Genomic DNA, 20,250 nt, shown 5'->3' on the forward strand with positions numbered 1-20,250 from the left:
TTATTCTATGCAAATACTATGAACTTTTGACTTTATTGATTGACTATTAGAAGAACCTAAATTCTGTAAGCACTGTTTTCACTACGCATTTCTTTTGTGAGCACTTCAACGAGCAAACGTTTACTTAATTCACTTAAAAAATCATTTTTTAAATTTCAAAAAGCAGTTGTTTAGCTTCAGTATGTATGTATTTTTTTATTTTATTTTTATTTTTTACATATTTTAATGAAAGAGTTGTTGCATCTACAGAGAAATAATTTTTTTTTTAATATTAACTTCTTACCTAATAGTATTTTAAAAAGTTACATTAAGTACATACATGTTTAAATTTCATTTCACCAAAAAATCTTTAATTGTTTCAGAACTAGATAATAGTATGATGTAACAACATTAAAAAAATGTTTTTTCTATAACAGGGCTTCGAACTTTAGCAATAATCCTTTTAATTCGGATGACGAATTACCTATAACTTCAAATTCAACTTCAAAGAGTAAATCACTCAATAAATTGAAGAAATCAAAAAAGCGGCAGTCAGATTCAGAATCTGAACCGGAACCACCTGTAAAGCGTAAGAAAGCGCTTCAAAAAAAGCCTGTCAAGGCTGCACGTCCTTCATGGGAGTCTGAGGTGAGTTATTACACTTTATTTTTACTGTAAATATAATATTATTACAATTGTTTTCAAGAAATATTAGAATTCTGACTGAATATAAGCATCAACTAAACCCTTTAAGAAGATATTAATGGTTTTTTTACATCATTATATTTAATTATTTAATTATTAGTTAATATTAGCTTAGCACGTTTGAATATGGAGCCTAAGGTCTCAAGTTCGATTCTTGAGCTGGATCAAATAAATTGGGAAAATCAGCTTTAGGGAAGGTTTCGCAACTCAACTCTGGGTTGTTGAATTTATTGATGGAAACCTATAAACAATTTATTAATAAACATTTTATTAACTGAGTTAATATTTTTTAATAACTAAAAATATTATTTTTGTCTTTTCAGTACGAAGAAGAAGTGGTGCAAAAGCTTGAACCACTTAAAAATTTTATCACCAAGAAAATAGCATCAGGGTATTCTACACAGCGAAAACCAGAGAAATTAATAACGGAAGGCGATTATTACTTAGAACTCCGCATCTATAACGCTGCTGAAGCATCAAAGATAAGCCCGGGTAATCGATGGCGTCACGCCCTTTTTACTTATAAGTCATGTATGGATACCAACTCAGAAATTTGGCAGGCAACGAATCGCTTGGTCGCTGCTGCTAAGGAAGATTTTAAAGGGGTTAAACCTACACTATACCCAGCATGAAAATTTTAACTGCATTTTACTAACTTCAAATAATAAGTACTCTTACTTAGTATAATCTCATAATGACTTTTTGTGATATTTGTAATATAACAGTGCCAAAATACTTTTCACACAAGAAAAGTTATATTCATAAGTCTAATTGTTTACTTCGCACAGAATTCGATAATGTTCAAATAATTGGAACTGCTTTTAAGAACAGAATACTAAGCTATCGTGTATGTCCATCAAAAAAATTTTTGTTACCTGAGCAATTTTTATCTGAAGTTGTAAATACGATATGTAATTTAGTAAAAAGAAGTCTTGAGAAACATAATGCTCTTAAAATAAATTTTGAATTATTTGCGACTTTTACTTTGCCAAAAAATAATGAAAAATCTTTAAAGTCGTTTAATACTAAATATGTACAAATTTTTCAATCCACAAACATAAAAAATATATATTTAGAGTGTGTAAAAAGCCTGCTTAACAAATTATCAGAGTTTGAACATTCAGAATCAGGCTGGTCTTTTGACTCTTTGAATAATTTAGAAGTAAACATTAATAAATACAATCCTTTAAGGACAGGCTCCTATGTTCCACTACCAATAAAAATTCTGAAAACTAGATCTTGTGTAAATATTAAAAATAGTGATGATAAGTGTTTTCTGTGGAGTATATTAGCACATATGTATCCCACCAATAAAAACTTTAATAGAGTATCTTCATATCCTCATTATTCAAAAGTTTTAAAAATAGATGGTATGTCGTTTCCACCATCTTTTGAGGATATCACATTATTTGAAAAAAATAATTCTGACATAAGTGTTAATATATACAGTTTAGAAAAAAATGGTGATATTAACGGACCTCTGTACAAAACCAGCAAGCGTAAACTTGTTCATGTTAATTTGCTTTACATTACTAAAAACAATAAAAGACATTTTTGTTTGATAAGAAACTTTGAACGGTTGGTTCATAGTCAACTTACTAAAAATAAGTCTAAAATTTTTTTATGTGAGGAGTGCTTCATTTATTTCAATTCAGAAGAAAAATTATGCAAACATAATTGTGCTAGAATTAAAACTGTTCTTCCAGAGAAAAATAGTAAATTATATTTTGATAATTATGAAAGAACTCAAAGAATACCAATTGTGATTTATGGTGATTTTGAAAGTTTATTAAGAGAATATTCTGATAAAAGTAAATCTGGGCATACTGAAACCATACAGGTTCATGAAGCCACATCTTTCGCGTACTATATTTGTTGTGAATCTAAACCTGAACTTAATGAACTGGTTTCATACATAGGAGCTAACTGTGCTCAAAAATTTGTAGAAACAATTTCAAATGATGTCAAACGATTACATGCAATTTTGTTAGAAAATAATCCCATGAAACTACTTACTGAAACTGAAAAGAAATGTTTTCATAATGCAAAAGTTTGCTGTATATGTAAACAAAAATTTACATCCACAGATAAAATTGTGGCAGATCATGATCATTTTACAGGGGAATATAGAGGCGCGGCTCACAAAATTTGCAAGTTGAGTGCAAAGAAATGTCCTTTTATACCTATTATATTTCATAATTTAAGTAATTACGATTGCCATCTTTTTATTAAAGAGTTAGCGAGTATTAACGGTCGTATAAATATTATTCCGAAAAATAAAGAAAAATACATATCGTTCACAAAATTTATATCAGTTGATTCAAAAACTGCTGCTCAACTGAAATTCATCGATTCTTTTAATTTTCTCAGTTGTAGCTTAGATAAATTAGCTAGATCTTTACATCAAGACGACTTCGTAAACTTGCGTAGGTATTACAGTGATCAGTATTTATTTGATTTGATTTGCAGAAAGGGTGTGTACTGCTATGATTATATAGACTCTTTAAAACGTTACGATGAAACTGAGTTACCAAAACGAAAACATTTTTTTAATAAACTTACTTCAGAACTTATTTCGGAAGAAGATTATAAACATGCATTGAAAGTTTGGAAAACTTTTAAAATAAAAAATTTAGGCGAATATACAGATTTATATTTAAAATGTGATGTACTATTACTAGCAGATAGTTTTGAAAAATTCAGGAAAATTAGCTTAGCAACCTATTGCTTAGATCCGTGCTATTATGTTTCTTCACCTTCTTTAAGTTGGGATGCAATGCTTTTGCATACCAATGTAAAATTAGACCTTATAACTGATGTGGAGATGTATCAAATGATTGAAAAAGGTATACGAGGTGGTCTAGCTCAGTGTTCATTAAGATATGCTAAAGCTAACAATAAATATATGTCTGACTATGATATCAACAAATCAAGTAGCTTTTTGGTATATTTAGACTGTGTGAACCTGTATGGTTATGCAATGATGATGAAACTTCCTACAAGTAATTTTAAATTTTTGAACAAAGACCAAATTGAGACTTTTGAAATTGATTCTATTACTGTTGACAGTAACATTGGGTATATACTTGAAGTAGATCTTAGTTATCCATCTGAAATACATGACGCTCACTCAGATTTACCATTTGCTGCTGAAAAATTTACACCTTTTGGTCATAGAAATGCCAAGCTTATTGCAAATTTATACGACAAATGTTCCTATGTTATTCACTATATCCATTTAAAAGAATGTCTTAAAAACGGTCTAAAATTGTTAAAAATTCATAGAATTCTATCATTTGAACAAAAAGAATTTTTGAAACCATATATTGAATTGAATACCTCTTTGAGGCAAAAAGCAGAGTCTGAATTTGAAAAAGACTTTTTCAAAAAACAAAATAATGCTATTTTTGGTAAAACCATAGAAAATAAAAGAAAACAAGTAAATGTAAAACTTGTTAATACATGGACAGATAAGAATAATAAGACAAACAGGATTATTGGAGCAGAAAAGTATGTAAGTGCGCCTAACTTTAAATGTTTGTCGATATTTACAGATAATTTGGTAGCAATCCAATTAGAACAAACGAAATTAATTTTGGATAGACCAATTTATGTGGGGTTTACTGTTTTAGAGTTAGCTAAAACACATTTATATAACTTTCACTATTCTATAATGAAACCATTATATAAAGAAAATATTGAACTTTGTTATACTGATACTGATAGCTTACTATATCGCATATATACTGATGATTTTTATTCAGACATGAAAAAGAATATTAAGTTTTTCGATACCAGCAATTTTAGCGATAAAAATGTTTACAATATCCCTCAAGCAAATATGAAAATTCCGGGGTTTTTTAAAGATGAGATGGGTGGAGATGTTATTGTTGAATTTGTTGGCTTACGAGCAAAATTGTATTGTATTGAATCACAAAAAATGTCTATTAAAAAGGCAAAAGGAGTGACAACATCTGTTACCAAAAGGTTGGATATAGATAAATACAAAAATGTGTTATACTACAATCAATCAGTCAGAAAGAATATGTGTGTTATTAGATCTAAAAATCATAATGTATATACCCAAAAAATTAATAAGTTAGTTTTAAATAGTGAAGATGATAAAAGACAAATTTTAAAGAAGCAATTTAAAACGTTGCCGTGGGGGCACTACAGTACAATTTTTTAGTTGTTAATTTGTACTAGATTTTATGTTATTCATTACTGTGCAATTTTGATTGTTCATGTATGCATGCAAATATTGAAATAAATATTTACTACTCATCATCACTGACATTTTATTATTTTACCTTTCAGTTTTTTTATTTTTATATTTATCGAGATCAATAACTTGAGTTATAGTGATATCATAGCAGGTGATAATGTTTGCTTACTGACCTTTACGTTTGTTTATATAGACCTTCAATTTCAACATTATATCCTTATCACCTTGGTCAAGAAATGAAAATGCAGTAAGCAAACATTAAGCAAAATTAAAAAAACCTTTACATTTAAGGGAATCGAACCCTTGAAATATTTGAAAAAACTTGATTGTACTACCTAATATTTACATGGAATACGTTAATATTATTAGGTACTTAGTACAATCATAATGTTTTCAATTAATAATTTAAAATTTAAAAAAACAATTTTATTCTTTAAACCACGTTTATTTCATAAATAATGAATTCATGCTACAGCTCCTTACTCTATAAAACACTATTTTTATAAACAAAAAATATGATGATATTTAAAAATAAGCAAATTACATTTCAACAATAGTTCACATTTATATGGAGTGAGTAATTTTTGACATTATTTTACCTATCAAATTTTCTGTAGCATCCATAACTTCATCGTAATTATCCTTGACTACATACTGTGCACTAACACTAGGAGTATCACCATTTATATTTTCATCTTGTTCTCCTCCATTTAGTCCATAAATATTTATTTTTATTAAATGAAGCCGTCTTCCAGTTGCTTTGCGAATAACATAGGATGTTGATGTAGAAGTCGGGGGTGAAACAGGCTTCAATAGTGATAAACTGCATTTTTTCTTTTTTTTCATCTCCTTACTAGATGCTTGAACTGGTTCTGCTGCTTGTTTTTGAGCTAAATCCTCGCAAAGTCTCTGAAATTCAGTTTCCGCGAACCCGTTTACATCTTGTGCGTAGTAAAAAGGATTTGTTAGATTTTCGTTGGGTAAGATAGGAGTCGACATAATTCTGAAACAAAAAGAAAAATAATTAATAAATAACGGTAAAAAAATACATGCTTCATTAAAAGTCAGCACATTGTTATAAAATAATTATAATAACTTACCAAGTAAAATACTCGATATTTATTATGATAAAATTATGAGCGCGGCTACTGTTTTCTTCGGGAGCTGTAGCAGGAATGAAGCTTTAATAAATAATAATTAATCTAATACTGTCTTGCGATCTAAAACGATGTAATTTGAGCAAAACGAAAACATAATGCTTTAGTGACACAGCATCACATTCCAAGTTTTTCCCGAGAGCTGTAACAGGAATGAACATGCATCGATAGTAAAATCTTATATAATCTTGTATTCTCAAATGGGTAATTTGAGCAAAGTGAAAACAAATCTTTAGTGACACAGCAACGCATTCCGAGTTTACACGTGTATGGTGTCATTTCTTTAAATTGGTTATTAACATTATGTTACATTTTAGTTATAAAATTATATAGAATATAATGTGAAGACTTTATAACAGGATTTTATCTTTTTTAACAGAAAACACAATGAAGTTGATCAAACAACCAGTAACATTGGAAATTAACAATTTAAATATAGAAGCGTCATCAATCCAAAAAAGGCATAGTTTGCTGTTGCCCGATACGATTCGCTGTATAATATGTGGACCGTCAAATTGTGGCAAAACAAACACAATGTTAAGCTTATTACTACATCAAAATGGTCTCAAGTTTCAAAATGTTTACCTATATTCTAAAACAACATTTCAACCAAAATATTGTTTTTTGAATAAAGTTTTAAGCATGGTTCCAGCTGTTAAGCTCTTTACCTTCAAAGATGATAAAGAGGTTATTCCTCCTACTGAAGCCTTGAAAAATTCTGTATTTATTTTTGATGATGTTACTTGCGAGAACCAAGTAAATATCCGAGATTATTTTTCAATGGGTAGACATAAGAACATCGACTGTTTTTATTTGACTCAAACATATTCTAAGATACCAAAACAATTAATTCGAGATAACGTAAATTTTTTAATAATTTTTAAACAAGATGATATAAATTTGAAACACATCTATAACGAACATGTCAATTCTGACATGACTTGGTCAGACTTCAAAAAATTATGTTCAGATATATGGAAAGATCCATACACATGTTTAATAATTAACAAAGATTGTGAATTAAACAACGGTAGATATAGAAAATCTTTCGACGTTTTTGTAAAATTTTGAATGAAATTATTTAAACAGATTGTAATTTAAAATTAGTTTCATTTTAATTTTTACTACATAGTTCAATGGTTGTGTAAAATAATTAAAAAAAGAAATGGAAACAAGTTTGAAAAAAGAGTTAATTAAATCAGTAAAGGCTATTAAAAGTAAAGTAAAAAGATTACGTGATGAAGATGAAGAGTTAGAACTGAGGCGGAAAAAAATATTTAAACCACTGTCTGATCCTTTGAAAGCAATTGTTACACTAAGTAAATATGCTACAAACAAATCTTATCACGAAACTAATTGTAACAACGCAAGTGTTGGAAATAATCAATCGCCTGAAATTCCAAATATAAACTCAAAACATGATGGTGATATTGAAATTACTTACAACGATAATAACTTTGAAGAAAATCCGAAAAAACAAGAGGAAATGTCTGAACCTTTGGAATTTCTAAATGATGAAGTCAACATTTCCGAAACACTGGCAGACAATGATCTGTTTGGCGAGCAAAGCAATGTATCTATACCATTTGGTATACGTCGCATTAACAAAAAATTGATGATAGGAAATACCCCCGTCAAATTTTCAACTGTAGATGATATGTCTTCAAACAAATTAACGTTTATTACTATTGATGATAAAAGTTATGAACTAACTGCTGGTTTAATAGAACTTTTATTAAGAAATAAACCAAACTTGAATAAAGTAACTGAAAGTGATAAAATCACATATAAAGATATCTTAATTAGTACTAGTGCTCATAAAAGAGATTACAATCCTGCTAATCAAATTAAAGGTGACAAAGGAAAAAAATATTCTCAAATCATCAAACCATTATTTTATGAAAAGGATATGTGTGAAACAAACAAATTAAAGTACGGTGGTAGGCTACCAGTTTTAAAGAAATACAAAACTGATACTGATCTCATCTATTGGGATGATCCTAATGAGTTAATTGAAAGATTAAGATTGATTATTGCGTCCAGAGACGCTGGCAACACTAATCATGATAATGAAATTCTTTCGATTATTGAAGAGTTAAAAGAAGCGGGTATAATAAAAGAATAAAAGAAAGCACATTTATGGAGCGTGTTCAGTATTGATAAGCAGGTTGAACATGAAAGTTGATAAGTTTGGACATCATGTTAATAAGATGCGAAGAATGAAAGGAGTGTTATTAGAATGCGCTTTGAAGTGTACAAACAATAATTTGGATGCTCAGCATAAAAGAGTAAAAAATCTTGCGCAACCGGTAGATTCTAACGATTGTGTTACAAAAGAATACGTTGATGTTTTGGCAGACAATCTTTCAAAAAAAATATCATCAATTAATCAGTTTATTACAGAAATAAATATTAAAGTAAGTAATTTGATCGAAATCACCGAGGCTAGTAAAGTAAAACATGAGCAAAAACAGCGTCGTAAATGAAATACATAAAAATGCAAGAGTAAACTTTCCTCGTCGACATGTTGTCATGAGAGATATAGACGATTTATGGCAAGCTGACTTGATTGATATGAAATCTCTTTCGAAACAAAATTCAGGTTATAAATATATTTTAGTTATAATTGATACATTCTCAAAATATGCTTGGGCATTTCCACTAAAGTTTAAAAATAAAGATCAGGTCTCTAAAGCGTTTGAATCTATATTAAAGAAAGGACGTATTCCAAAAAACCTTCAAACTGATTTTGGAACTGAGTTTTACAACGAAAATTTTAAAACGATAGTCAAAAAATTTAACATCAATCATTATTCTACATATTCCACTAAAAAAGCTTCTATAGTTGAAAGACTTATAAGAACTTTAAAAAATAAAATGTATAAACAATTCAGTTTCCAAGGAAACTACACTTGGATTAAAGGTGTGCTAGAAGAAATAGTTGAAAATTATAACACCTCTAAACACAGAACGATCGGTTTATCTCCTAACGAAGTTAATGAAAATAATAAGAAACTTATACTTCAAAGATTTAATGTAGGAAAACAGTTAAAAATCCTTAAGAAGAGAAATTTAAAAGTTGGAGATTTTGTGCGGATTAGTAAGTATAAAGGTGTTTTTGAAAAAGGTTACACTCCTAATTGGTCCACCGAAATATTCCGTATTAAAAAAGTACAGAAAACGAATCCTGTTACTTACCTTATAGAAGATGCTAAACATCAGCCAATTTTGGGCTCATTTTATGCAGAAGAACTTCAAAAAACAGAAAATCCTAATGTCTATCTTATTGAAAAAGTTTTAAAAAGAAAAGGAAACAAGATATTTGTAAAGTGGTTAGGATTTCCATCGAGTGAAAATAGTTGGATAGATAGAGCGAATATTTTATAACTAACCAGTTCCCAATTTATTTATTGTTATTTAAGTGATAGTATAGTTATTTTACATTCATTGTAATAAAAGTAATGAAAGAGAGCAGTATTCTCAATTGGTTTATAAATCATTTACCATTTGAACTTCATCTACCTGGATATAATTACTGTGGTGCTGGTACAAAATTGTATAAAAGGCTTGCACGGGGAGATCAAGGTGTAAATAAATTGGATGAATATTGTAAACAACACGATATTGCATACGACTTGTCAACTTCATTAAGTGATCGTCATAAGGCTGATAAAATATTGATGAAAAGGGCTAAGCAACGTGCTTTAGCATCTGATGCAACTTTGGGAGAAAAGATAGCAGCAAATTTAGTTAATAAAGCTATGATAGCTAAATTGTATACCGGATCGGGACTGACTAGTAAAGCTAACAATTCTAAAACAGTGTCGCCAAAAAAATCCGCTTCAGGCACTGGTTTGAAAAAACACTTTAAACATGTTGTTGCTCATGCAAAAAAGCATGTGCAAAAAATGAAACCCAAATGTAAGAAAATGGCTATAGAATTAGCCATAGCAGCGGCTAAAGAATTGACTAAAGACTCGTCAATAAAACTTCCTCGAATTATACCAATTCCAAAAACTGGTGGAGTACTTCCTTTGATACCTATTTTTGCCGGATTATCTGCTGCGGGTAGCTTAGCTGGTGGTGCTGCAGGAATCGCTAAAGTTATAAATGATTTGAAAGACGCTAAAAAACGTTTTACAGAATTAAAGAGGCATCATGAAAAAATGGAAACCCTCCATATAGGCAAAGGTTTACATATCAAACCGCATAGAGGTAGTTTAGGAATTTACATTTCAAATGAAAAAAACTAAGAGAAAGGCTACCCAAACGAGCGCTCACCAATATCGACATCATCAACCATTCGCAAGACATTCCTTACTTTCGAGGGGTGTTTATGAGAGATGAGATGCCAAAACATCCTTTTCGAAAAGAATGTGGTATAGTTAATTTGGATAGCTCCAATAATCCTGGCTCTCATTGGGTAGCCTATGCAAAAGTAAATAATGAAATTCAATACTTTGACAGCTATGGAAATTTAAAACCACCTAAAGAGTTAATTCAATATTTAGGAACTGGTATGAGTTATAATTACAAAAATTTTCAAGGTAGTCATCCTTATAACTGCGGTCATCTATGTATAAAGTTTTTAAGAAGTTTTTGGAATACACAAAATAAAATGTATAAATAGTTCAGTAAAATCAGTAAATTTTTAGTTTACGATCATGTCTGTAACAATCACTATTACCGGGCACAAATCTGTGTTGGAATCATTTTTTCAACCTCCTCTTATTCTCGATGGTGAATATGAATGCGGTTTATTATATTTTTCTGCTCTGAACTCAATACCAAACATAAATCATAGCAATAACATATTTGCATATGGTGATGAATGTAAATATTTAAAAATTCCATATGGTACTTATGATTTATATGACATAAGAGAATATCTTGCGAGTAAGTTAGACAACTGTGAAATTGAAATAAAACCAAATAATAATACTTTAACATGCTCGCTTTTTTGTTCCAAAACTGTACATTTTGACGTAGAAAACAGTTTAGGACGCTTACTTGGTTTCCCAAATGTAAAACTTGAAGCAAATAAATGGCATGAGTCTGTAAATCCAGTTAACATTCTTCCCTTGTCTGTCATCAGGATCGAATGTGATCTTATATTCGGATCATTTAATAATGGGTTTGCATCACATATTATTCATGAATTTATTCCTAACGTTCCTCCAGGATATCGATATATAGAAATTCCAAAAAATATTATTTATCTTCCTGTTAATAAGAGTAATATATCATCCATAACTGTTAAAATCATTGACGAAAACGGTAACAATATTGATTTTAGAGAAGAAAATATCCAACTGAGACTTCATTTACGTAGAGCAAAATGATAGTGTTTAATAAAACACTTGGATATGAGGTGAAAAGAATCAATCATTTGCCTGCTACTAAAGCGCGTACACGTATTAAAGCAAATCGTAATATTGTAACAAAAAGAAACAAAGATTTTCTCCGATCACTCGGATTCAAAGTATGAATATTCTAAATATTAATAACACCCCAGTATTCGATAATTCTATCGAAAGTTATGAGATCCACACGTACAATCCATACAATAACAGCTTTAAAGAAAATGATGAAATTCGCATTCCAATACATCAGCAAGACATATACATATTACCATGTAATAGTTCAATTTATGTTGAAGGCTTTGCCACAGTGACTGGAAAAGATCAATCGGGGAAAGAAATAAAGAAACCTGTAAATTTTACTAATAACCCTGTTATGTTTCTATTTCAAGACATTAGGTATGAAATGAACGGTATTGAAATAGATCGCGTAAGAAACCCTGGAATAACCACAACATTAAAATCATACATATCGATGAATGAGGGGGATAGCAAAGTCGCAGCATTGTGGGGTTGGCAAATGGATGGTTTTAAAATGACAGAGGGATATTTTAATGCTGTTATACCACTGAATAAAATAATGGGATTTGCCGAGGATTATAATAAAATTATTATAAACTGTAAACATGAACTTATTCTGAATAGAAGTAATAGTAATTTAAATAGTGTAACAATTCACAAGGATGATAATATACATATAGAAGTACGAACAATTCAGTGGCGTGTGCCGCATATAAAAGTTTCGGATCGTGAAAGACTCTCACTACTTAAGTATTTAGAAAAAGACAAACCTATTCAAATAGCATTCAGAAATTGGGATTTATATGAATATCCTTTACTTCCTAAAACTACAAAACATTCGTGGTCAATTAAAACTACTTCTCAACTTGAAAAGCCTCGATATGTTATTTTTGGTCTACAAACTAATAGGAAAAACAGTAAGACTAATGATAGTTCTATATTTGATCATTGCAAATTAACAAATGTAACACTGTTTTTAAATTCACAATATTACCCATACGATTCACTTAATTTGAAATTTGATGAAAATAAATACAGTATATTATACGAAATGTACACTCAATTTCGTCAGTCTTATTATAATCTTCCTGTTGACCCGTTGTTTGATCTGATCACATTTAAAGAAAAGGCACCACTGTTTGTAATTGACTGTTCAAGACAAAACGAGAATTTAAAGACAGGACCTGTAGACGTACGTTTGGAAATTGAAAGTTCGCAAGAAATCCCGGATAAAACATCAGCATATTGTCTTATAATAAACGATCGCCTCTTTGAATATAAACCCTTAAGTAATATTGTCCGCAAGTTGTCATGAATGTCATCATTGATGTACAAGGATTCAAGACGGATTCCAATGAGTTTATAGTAAAAGAAATAGCTATATTATGTAATAACCATATCCAGACTTATTTAATCAAGCCACCATACCCATTTTATAATTTAACGAAAACGGAAAGAAAACAAGTTTGTTGGATAGAAAGAAACAGAGGAATACATTGGAAAGAAGGTTTTATTTCATACTTAAACTACAAAGGATATGTAAACATGAATAATTATTTAAATAATAAACGTGTTTATGCTAAAGGTGTAGAAAAAGTGCAGTGGATATCGAAAATGTTTGGTTGCGATAGTGTTTATAATTTGGAAGATAAATCTTGCCCTAGCTTATTAAGTTTGTATGAACAATACGAAACGAATAGTGATGTGTTTAGTTGTTTATACCATCCTTCAATATGTGCATTAAAAAACGTGCTTGTTTTAAGAAAATGGTGTCTCGATAATAAAATTTTCTAATAAATATATATCTAGTAGTTTTTATTTACTTTCCTTTTGTTAAGGGTTGATTAGTAATATAAGTATGACTAGCAAAGTTTAGTCAATATTTTTATTAGTTGTTGATTAATACGACTTTAGTTTATTCATGTACATGGTCTAAGAAAGTCATTCCTTTTCAAAAACTCAAAGTAATCATCATAATTATTAACAAATAAAAATGATATTAAAAGTTAATGATTTAGTTGACGTTGTTATTGTAAAATGGAATTTGTGTGGGCTGCATCATGTACATATATTAAACTATAAGGAATACGATGGTATTCTGATATCAACGATCTCAAAGAAATCCAACATTTATTATAAAGGTCTTAAAGTTTCCGCACGCGTATTAAGAATAAATAATAAGTATGTTGACTTGATACCATCAGCTGATTAATGTGTAACTAAAACCGTCTGATTTTCATAAATAACCTTATAAAGCTGAGTTATTAGGATTTATCTGAAATTGACACATTAAAAGTAATTTGTTGAACGATTTAAAAAAACCATTACTTATATAAATTATAAATCCAAATAATTCTAAAATGAGATGTCAATAGTGATAAGTAGGCTATCCAAGAATAATATCACCATTGAATCATCTTCGAGGAGTTTGTGACAACCTGATCATTCTCTTGTTACTGATTATATTTAACATCGATCGTGAAATTGGAAGTTGTAGCTCACGTCTATACGATGCGCGGCGCGGCGCAGCTACACCGCTAGACGCGCCGCGCTTTATCTAGAGACGTGAGCTACAACTCCCAATTTTACCCTACTCACAGTAACTAGAAAAGAGCTGATAACTTTCAAACGGCTGAACCGATTTTCTTGGATTATAGTTAAGAACACTCTCGATCAAGCCACCTTTCAAACAAAAAAAAAATTAAATTAAAATCATGACATCATCATGAGATGTAACCACAAAATTCTCTGTTTTCGGATTTATTCCTTTACGTGTGCTATAAGACCCTCCTACCTACCAAATTTCGTGATTCTAAGTCAACGGGAAGTACAGAGACAGGCAGACAGATCACAGACATATAACTAGTGTGATAAATGATATAATTATTTGGTTTTACAGCACACCCAACTCTCAACTCCGAGTGCGTCTAGGCGAATGGGATGTACGAGATGCAGGCGAGAGGTACTCTCACGAAGAGTATGCAGTGCAACGGAAAGAGGTCCATCCCTCATACGAGCCCTCCGACTTCAGAAATGACGTGGCTTTGGTTCAACTTGACAGAGACGTTGTATTCAAGCAGCATATTCTACCGGTAAGTTTATATTCGTTATATTTTTTAACTATGTATGATGGACGTAAGTGGATCCTCCAAACACGGTGGCAAGTTCAAACATTGTATCTTGAGACAATATATCGCATAAAAAGTTCCCAGTTCGTATAAAAAACTTCGTCAGCGTGATCCAACTTTGAATAGCGACATCTAGTTTGTTATGTGAAAGGTTCGATGTTTGTCAATTTTTTAAAGTTATTTATAGAGTTCAAACGAACGAAATGTAGCATATGTACGAAGTATGTATGAAGGTGGAAAGTTAAGTTAGATAAGTTTCATGTAGGTTACGTTCGACGAATGCTGGGTGTGATATGTATTTTAGAATGTAATTTGTACAGCTCAGTTTTGCATCTGAATGTAAAGTTACCTTAGTAACTACAAATTTACGGTTTTTTGTGCTATAAGACCTACTTACCTAACTTTCATGATTCTAAGTCAACGGAAAGTACCTACCCTATAGGTTTTCTTGACAGACACGGCAGACGGACAGACAGACAACAAAGTGATCCTATAAGGGTTTTTCCTTTGAGGTATGGAACCCCAAAAATAAAAAATATAGTTATTTTATATCTATGCAATGTTACTTTCAGGTATGCCTGCCGCAAAAACAAATGAAGCTAGTTGGGAAAATGGCTACCGTTGCGGGGTGGGGACGGACACGACACGGACAGAGCACCGTGCCTTCAGTGTTACAGGTAAATCACAATAATCTCTACAGGTAAATCACAATAAATTTATCCCTACAGGTAAATTACAATGAATTTATCTTTACTAATATTATAAAGAGATCTAAGACTAATATTTAACCTCACAATCCGGCTGGTCCCCTGTGAGGTTATACCATTCGGTGCAAATAACCACTTGATAGATGGTTTGAGTACCGTCTGTTAAATGAACACAGAAAACATCCGAAGGAGGCCTTACACCATAAGGATATACTTATAGTGTAAACTTAACTATAGGATGCCTGCGACTTCGTCCGCTTTGATTTAGATTTTTTTTAATCCCCAGGGATCTCTTTGATTTTACGGGATAAAAAAAAACTTATATCCTTCCCCGGGATGTAAGCTAACTCTGTACCAAATTTCATCAAAATCGGTTCAATGGTTGGGCCGTGAAAAGCTAGCAGACATATAGACAGACATACACACTTTTGCATTAATAATGTTAATAGATAGTGAATATAGATAGATAGGAAAATGAATACCAACATGTTATTTCGTTGAGAAAAAAACTCAATCTTACGAATGATGTGCCAACGTATAGCTAATAAATAGATAGACAAACAGACAAACAAACATTGATTTTATAAGTAACATAAACGTACTAAATCTGAAAATTGCTAATGTCTTGATTGCAGGAAGTGGATGTAGAGGTGATACCGAATGAGCGTTGTCAGCGTTGGTTCCGAGCTGCGGGCAGAAGAGAAACTATACATGACGTGTTCCTTTGTGCTGGATACAAAGAGGTATACAGACGTACTAGATATACAAAAAGCCTTATACATACAGATATACTAATTGCCTCGCCTTGTGACAAAATTCAATACAAATTATCGCCGTGATAGTATTATCCTATGTGAAGATTGGCTCTTAGAGTATATGTATATCGAGTTTTGTCACAACCAGACTTTCACTTTAATTTTTACACACGAAAGTACTTAACTGATTGTTAAAATTAACAAATATTACCTTTTAATCAAAGAACAGGTAAGTAGGATAATTTGTACAGCCAGACTATCACCTTAATTTTTACACCCGAATACTTAAATGATTGTTAAAATTAACAAATATTACCTTTTAATCAAAGAACAGGGAAGCAGGACAAATTGATTGTATTGCAATTTTTTACATAAATTATAAACATTTAAAACAACATTATATTTGGACAGGCGTTAATGAAACTTAACGGTTATGAGATAATAATATTTTGTTTATTAACAAGTAATTCAATATTAACTAAGGACAAATACATACAACACAAAATAAAATTCACAATATCGAATGCTTTCTAAGGTTTAAAACTTAGTATAAAAGCTGTAAACAGATATTGATTAAATTTTATTTATTTATTTCCAGGGAGGCCGAGATTCCTGCCAAGGCGATTCAGGAGGTCCCTTAACACTGAAGTACCAGGGACGAAGCACCCTCATAGGACTAGTTTCATGGGGCATTGGCTGTGGCCGAGAACATTTACCCGGAGTTTACACAAACATACAGAAATTCGTACCTTGGATTGATAAACTTGTCACTACGTAATTTTTTTTTTGTAAATTACAGGTAAAAATGGTTAAATGAGAAGAAATGAGTTATACAAAGAAATGAGTTATATAAAATGGGTTATACAAAGTGAAAAATATCATAAATATCAAAATAGTTAATTCAAATTCAAATTCAAATTCAAATTCAATGATTTATTCAATAAAATGTAGGTACATTATGTTGGAATAATGTCTGATGAGCCTTATACATTTTACCACTATAACTGGTGTTAATTTTATGTTTATGAATGAAAATTAGGTTCCATTATATCTCTAGGGCTAAAACACCTCATCATAACAACCGGCTATCGCGAGTGATATTTACGAGCGAGAACATTTACCCGGAGTTTACATAAATATATAAAAACTCATGCTCTGGATTGATAAGCTTGTCGCTACGTAAAATAAATTATTTATTATGACAGGTGAAAGTGGTTAAATGTCTTATTGGATGTAAAAAATAACCTTTAACTGTAGAAATAAGTTTAATCGATTAGAAAAATGTCATAATATTGTACCTATATCAAATGGTTAATTTTATATTTATTAATGAACTACCCCTTACATTTCTAGAGCCGAAATTTCATTTCATTTTTTTTTTCATTCATTCATTCATTTTTATTATTTAAGACTAGTTTGTATTGCATATATCTGCGAACGAAAACATTTACTCACCTGGAATTTACAGTTTTTGTTGCTGATACTTTGATAAAAATGCAAATTGAAAAATACCATTACCTGTCTTTAAAAAAGACATGCGCTTAAAGTATAAGTATGTAGGTATAAGTTTTATTTTTATTCTATATATTTCTTTATTAAATAACTATATGAATTTTTTTAATATTTTAAAAGTAATGTGAAACAATTGCTCTTGTTTTATAATTGATTTTTAATTTAACGAAAATTACCCGCTAGAACAGGTAAATAATATTTTTACCTTCTGTGATAATTATAGGAAAAATTCAATAATGATAATATTTAAATCACTTATTTTCTCGAATTAATTAGTTTTATTGTTAGATCTCTATTATTTCACCATTTTGTAAATAAAACTAGGTGCTATAATATGATCTAAAATATTTAACAATTCTTAAAAATTTTAATTACAATTTTATATTTTTGTACATTTTGCAATAATTTAATAATAAGATTTTTAAAGTTTAAAGAATATAATCTTAGATAGGTACATAATAATTTGCATTGTATCTTTACCATACTTATATTAATTTTGTTATAAATAAATAAATGAAATCCTAAATTAGGATGCCAGACTATGTGGTCTAACTAGATTTAGTTTGTTTTATAAGATATTTTACTTATTTATTGTTTTTTAGGGTTCCGTATTTTAAAACTGATTTTAAATACGTTTGCTAAATAAAAATTTTGTTTTAATTATATAAAAGTTGTTTTATTACCTACGCTTAGCTATTTCGACTAACTAAGTACTTAAGTAACTGTATTTAAGAAAAATTGAACGAAACTCCTGGGTGAAATTCTACTTTCAACAAGACCTAAGGCACAGAATATTTCATCCGTAACCTTAAACACTTAGTGTCAGGCAATGCATGACGTAATGCCGAAGAAAATATTTAATAATAAATAACTTAAAATATTAGAAACCCCCAACCTAACAAAAACCTCTATAAGAAAACTAGAAAAGAACTTTCAAACGGCTGAATCGATTTTCTTCGATTATAGCTAAGAACACTTTCGATCAAGCCATCTTTCAAACAAAAAAAAACTAAATTAAAATCGGTCCATTCGTTTAGGAGCTACGATGCCACAGACAGATACACAGATACACAGATACAAAGATACACACACGTCAAACTTATAACACCCCTCTTTTTGGGTCGGGGGTTAAAAATACGTTACTTAACTGAATTCAGTAACAATGTTGTTTCTCAAGAAATAGGTACTTTCTCTGGTGCAGAATCGCTCCGTATCTTCAAAACAGCCAAGTGCGATTCAGACTCGCTCACCGAGAGTTCCATACTCGGGTATTTTTTCGACATTTTGCACGATAAATCAAAAACTATTATCCGTAAAATAAATAAAAATGTTTTAGAATATATACTAGGTAAAGTTCTTTCATATCCCCCACTTCATCTTATCTTATTGTGAAAATTGAAAATACTAAGTATTTGTTCAAGAACACATTTTTTTTTTAAATATAATTACTAATTCACTTTTCGGATTTTTCCATATGCTACAGACCTACCGTTCTGCCAAATTTTATGATTCTAGTTCAACCGGAAGTAACCTCTAGGTTTCTTGGCAGATAGACAGACAGAAAGACAAACGGACAACAAAGTGATCCTATAAGGGTTCTTTTTTTTATTGAGGTCCGAAACTTAAAAAGCAATCATCTGACACAACACAGTATATAAATCAAAAATTTATAACACCCCAGACAAGTGAAGGTTACAGTAACTAGAAAAGAGCTGATAACTTTCAAACGGCTGAACCGATTTTCTTGGATTATAGCTAAGAACACTCTCGATCAAGTCACCTTTCAAACAAAAAAAACTCTAAATTAAATTTGGTTCATTAGTTTAGGAGCTACGATGCCACACACAGATACACACGTCAAACTTATAACATCCCTCTATTTGGGTCGGGGTTTAATAAAAGTAAGTTTGGAAGGCCGTCATAATAATAATGGTTATTATATAATATAATAATATTATGTATTACTTTAGGGTGTAGAGCGCCATCTAATGAAAAACCTAAAAACTAGATACACATTCTAGGTATGTGAATGTAAAAAGGCCATGCCTCTGCAGGCTGCATGCATGTGGTAAATCGATAAATTAAGTGTTAAAGTATAACCATAGATAGCGTTACTATCATAAAAACTTGTTAAAAATTAAATCTCTAACCTCTTGAAATTATTTGTCATGAAAAAAGTGAAAATATCACAATTTTACTTAGATATAATTAAATTTAAATTTAGCAGCTGACATCGCGTTGAAGTCTTTTGTACGGTTGGACTCTGGGGATCGATTACGGTATAATATGACAGCTGCATCTACATAGTACATGCAGTGTTACGATCGCAATCACCTCTCAACCCATTGCCGGGCCACTACTGAGCACAGGTCCCCTATCAGCATGAGAAGAGTTTAGTCCAGAGTTAGAGTTTAGTTCTACTTAGGGATCCCACAAAAAAAAGAATGCCAGGCTGTAATTTAAGTGCCATTCTATTAAAAAATTGCGCAGTAAAATCAATCATAGTTTACCAAAGGCGTTTAGGGAACTCAGAACTCACATTAAATTTATTTCAATTAAGGCTTAAACGGTAATCATAATAATATTCTTTATTTGCTGAGTACAGGTAAAAAAGGTGGTAAAAGGTACGGTGGCTAATAGAAAGGTGGTTCTACACAATAGATGAATTTTTGAAAATCAAAGAATCAATCAATCAATCAAT

General features: G+C 30.5%; 1 protein-coding gene across 2 annotated transcripts in view; it reads left to right on the forward strand.

Moving 5' to 3' along the window:
• Positions 1–20,163, forward strand: part of LOC123879033 (serine proteinase stubble-like) — a 40,669-nt gene extending 20,506 nt beyond the window's left edge. For both annotated transcript variants that reach the window (XM_045926534.1, XM_045926535.1), the window contains 6 exons: positions 14,347–14,539; positions 15,148–15,252; positions 15,918–16,025; positions 16,636–16,864; positions 17,591–17,593; positions 20,150–20,163. In XM_045926534.1, coding sequence (XP_045782490.1) covers positions 14,347–14,539; positions 15,148–15,252; positions 15,918–16,025; positions 16,636–16,815 — 586 coding nt within the window. In that variant the 3' untranslated portion in view covers positions 16,816–16,864; positions 17,591–17,593; positions 20,150–20,163. The remainder of the gene's footprint in view (positions 1–14,346; positions 14,540–15,147; positions 15,253–15,917; positions 16,026–16,635; positions 16,865–17,590; positions 17,594–20,149) is intronic.
• Positions 20,164–20,250: the final 87 nt, after the last annotated feature.

The sequence above is a fragment of the Maniola jurtina genome, chromosome 27, assembly GCF_905333055.1.
Source record: "Maniola jurtina chromosome 27, ilManJurt1.1, whole genome shotgun sequence".
Classification (NCBI taxonomy): Eukaryota; Metazoa; Arthropoda; class Insecta; order Lepidoptera; family Nymphalidae; genus Maniola; species Maniola jurtina.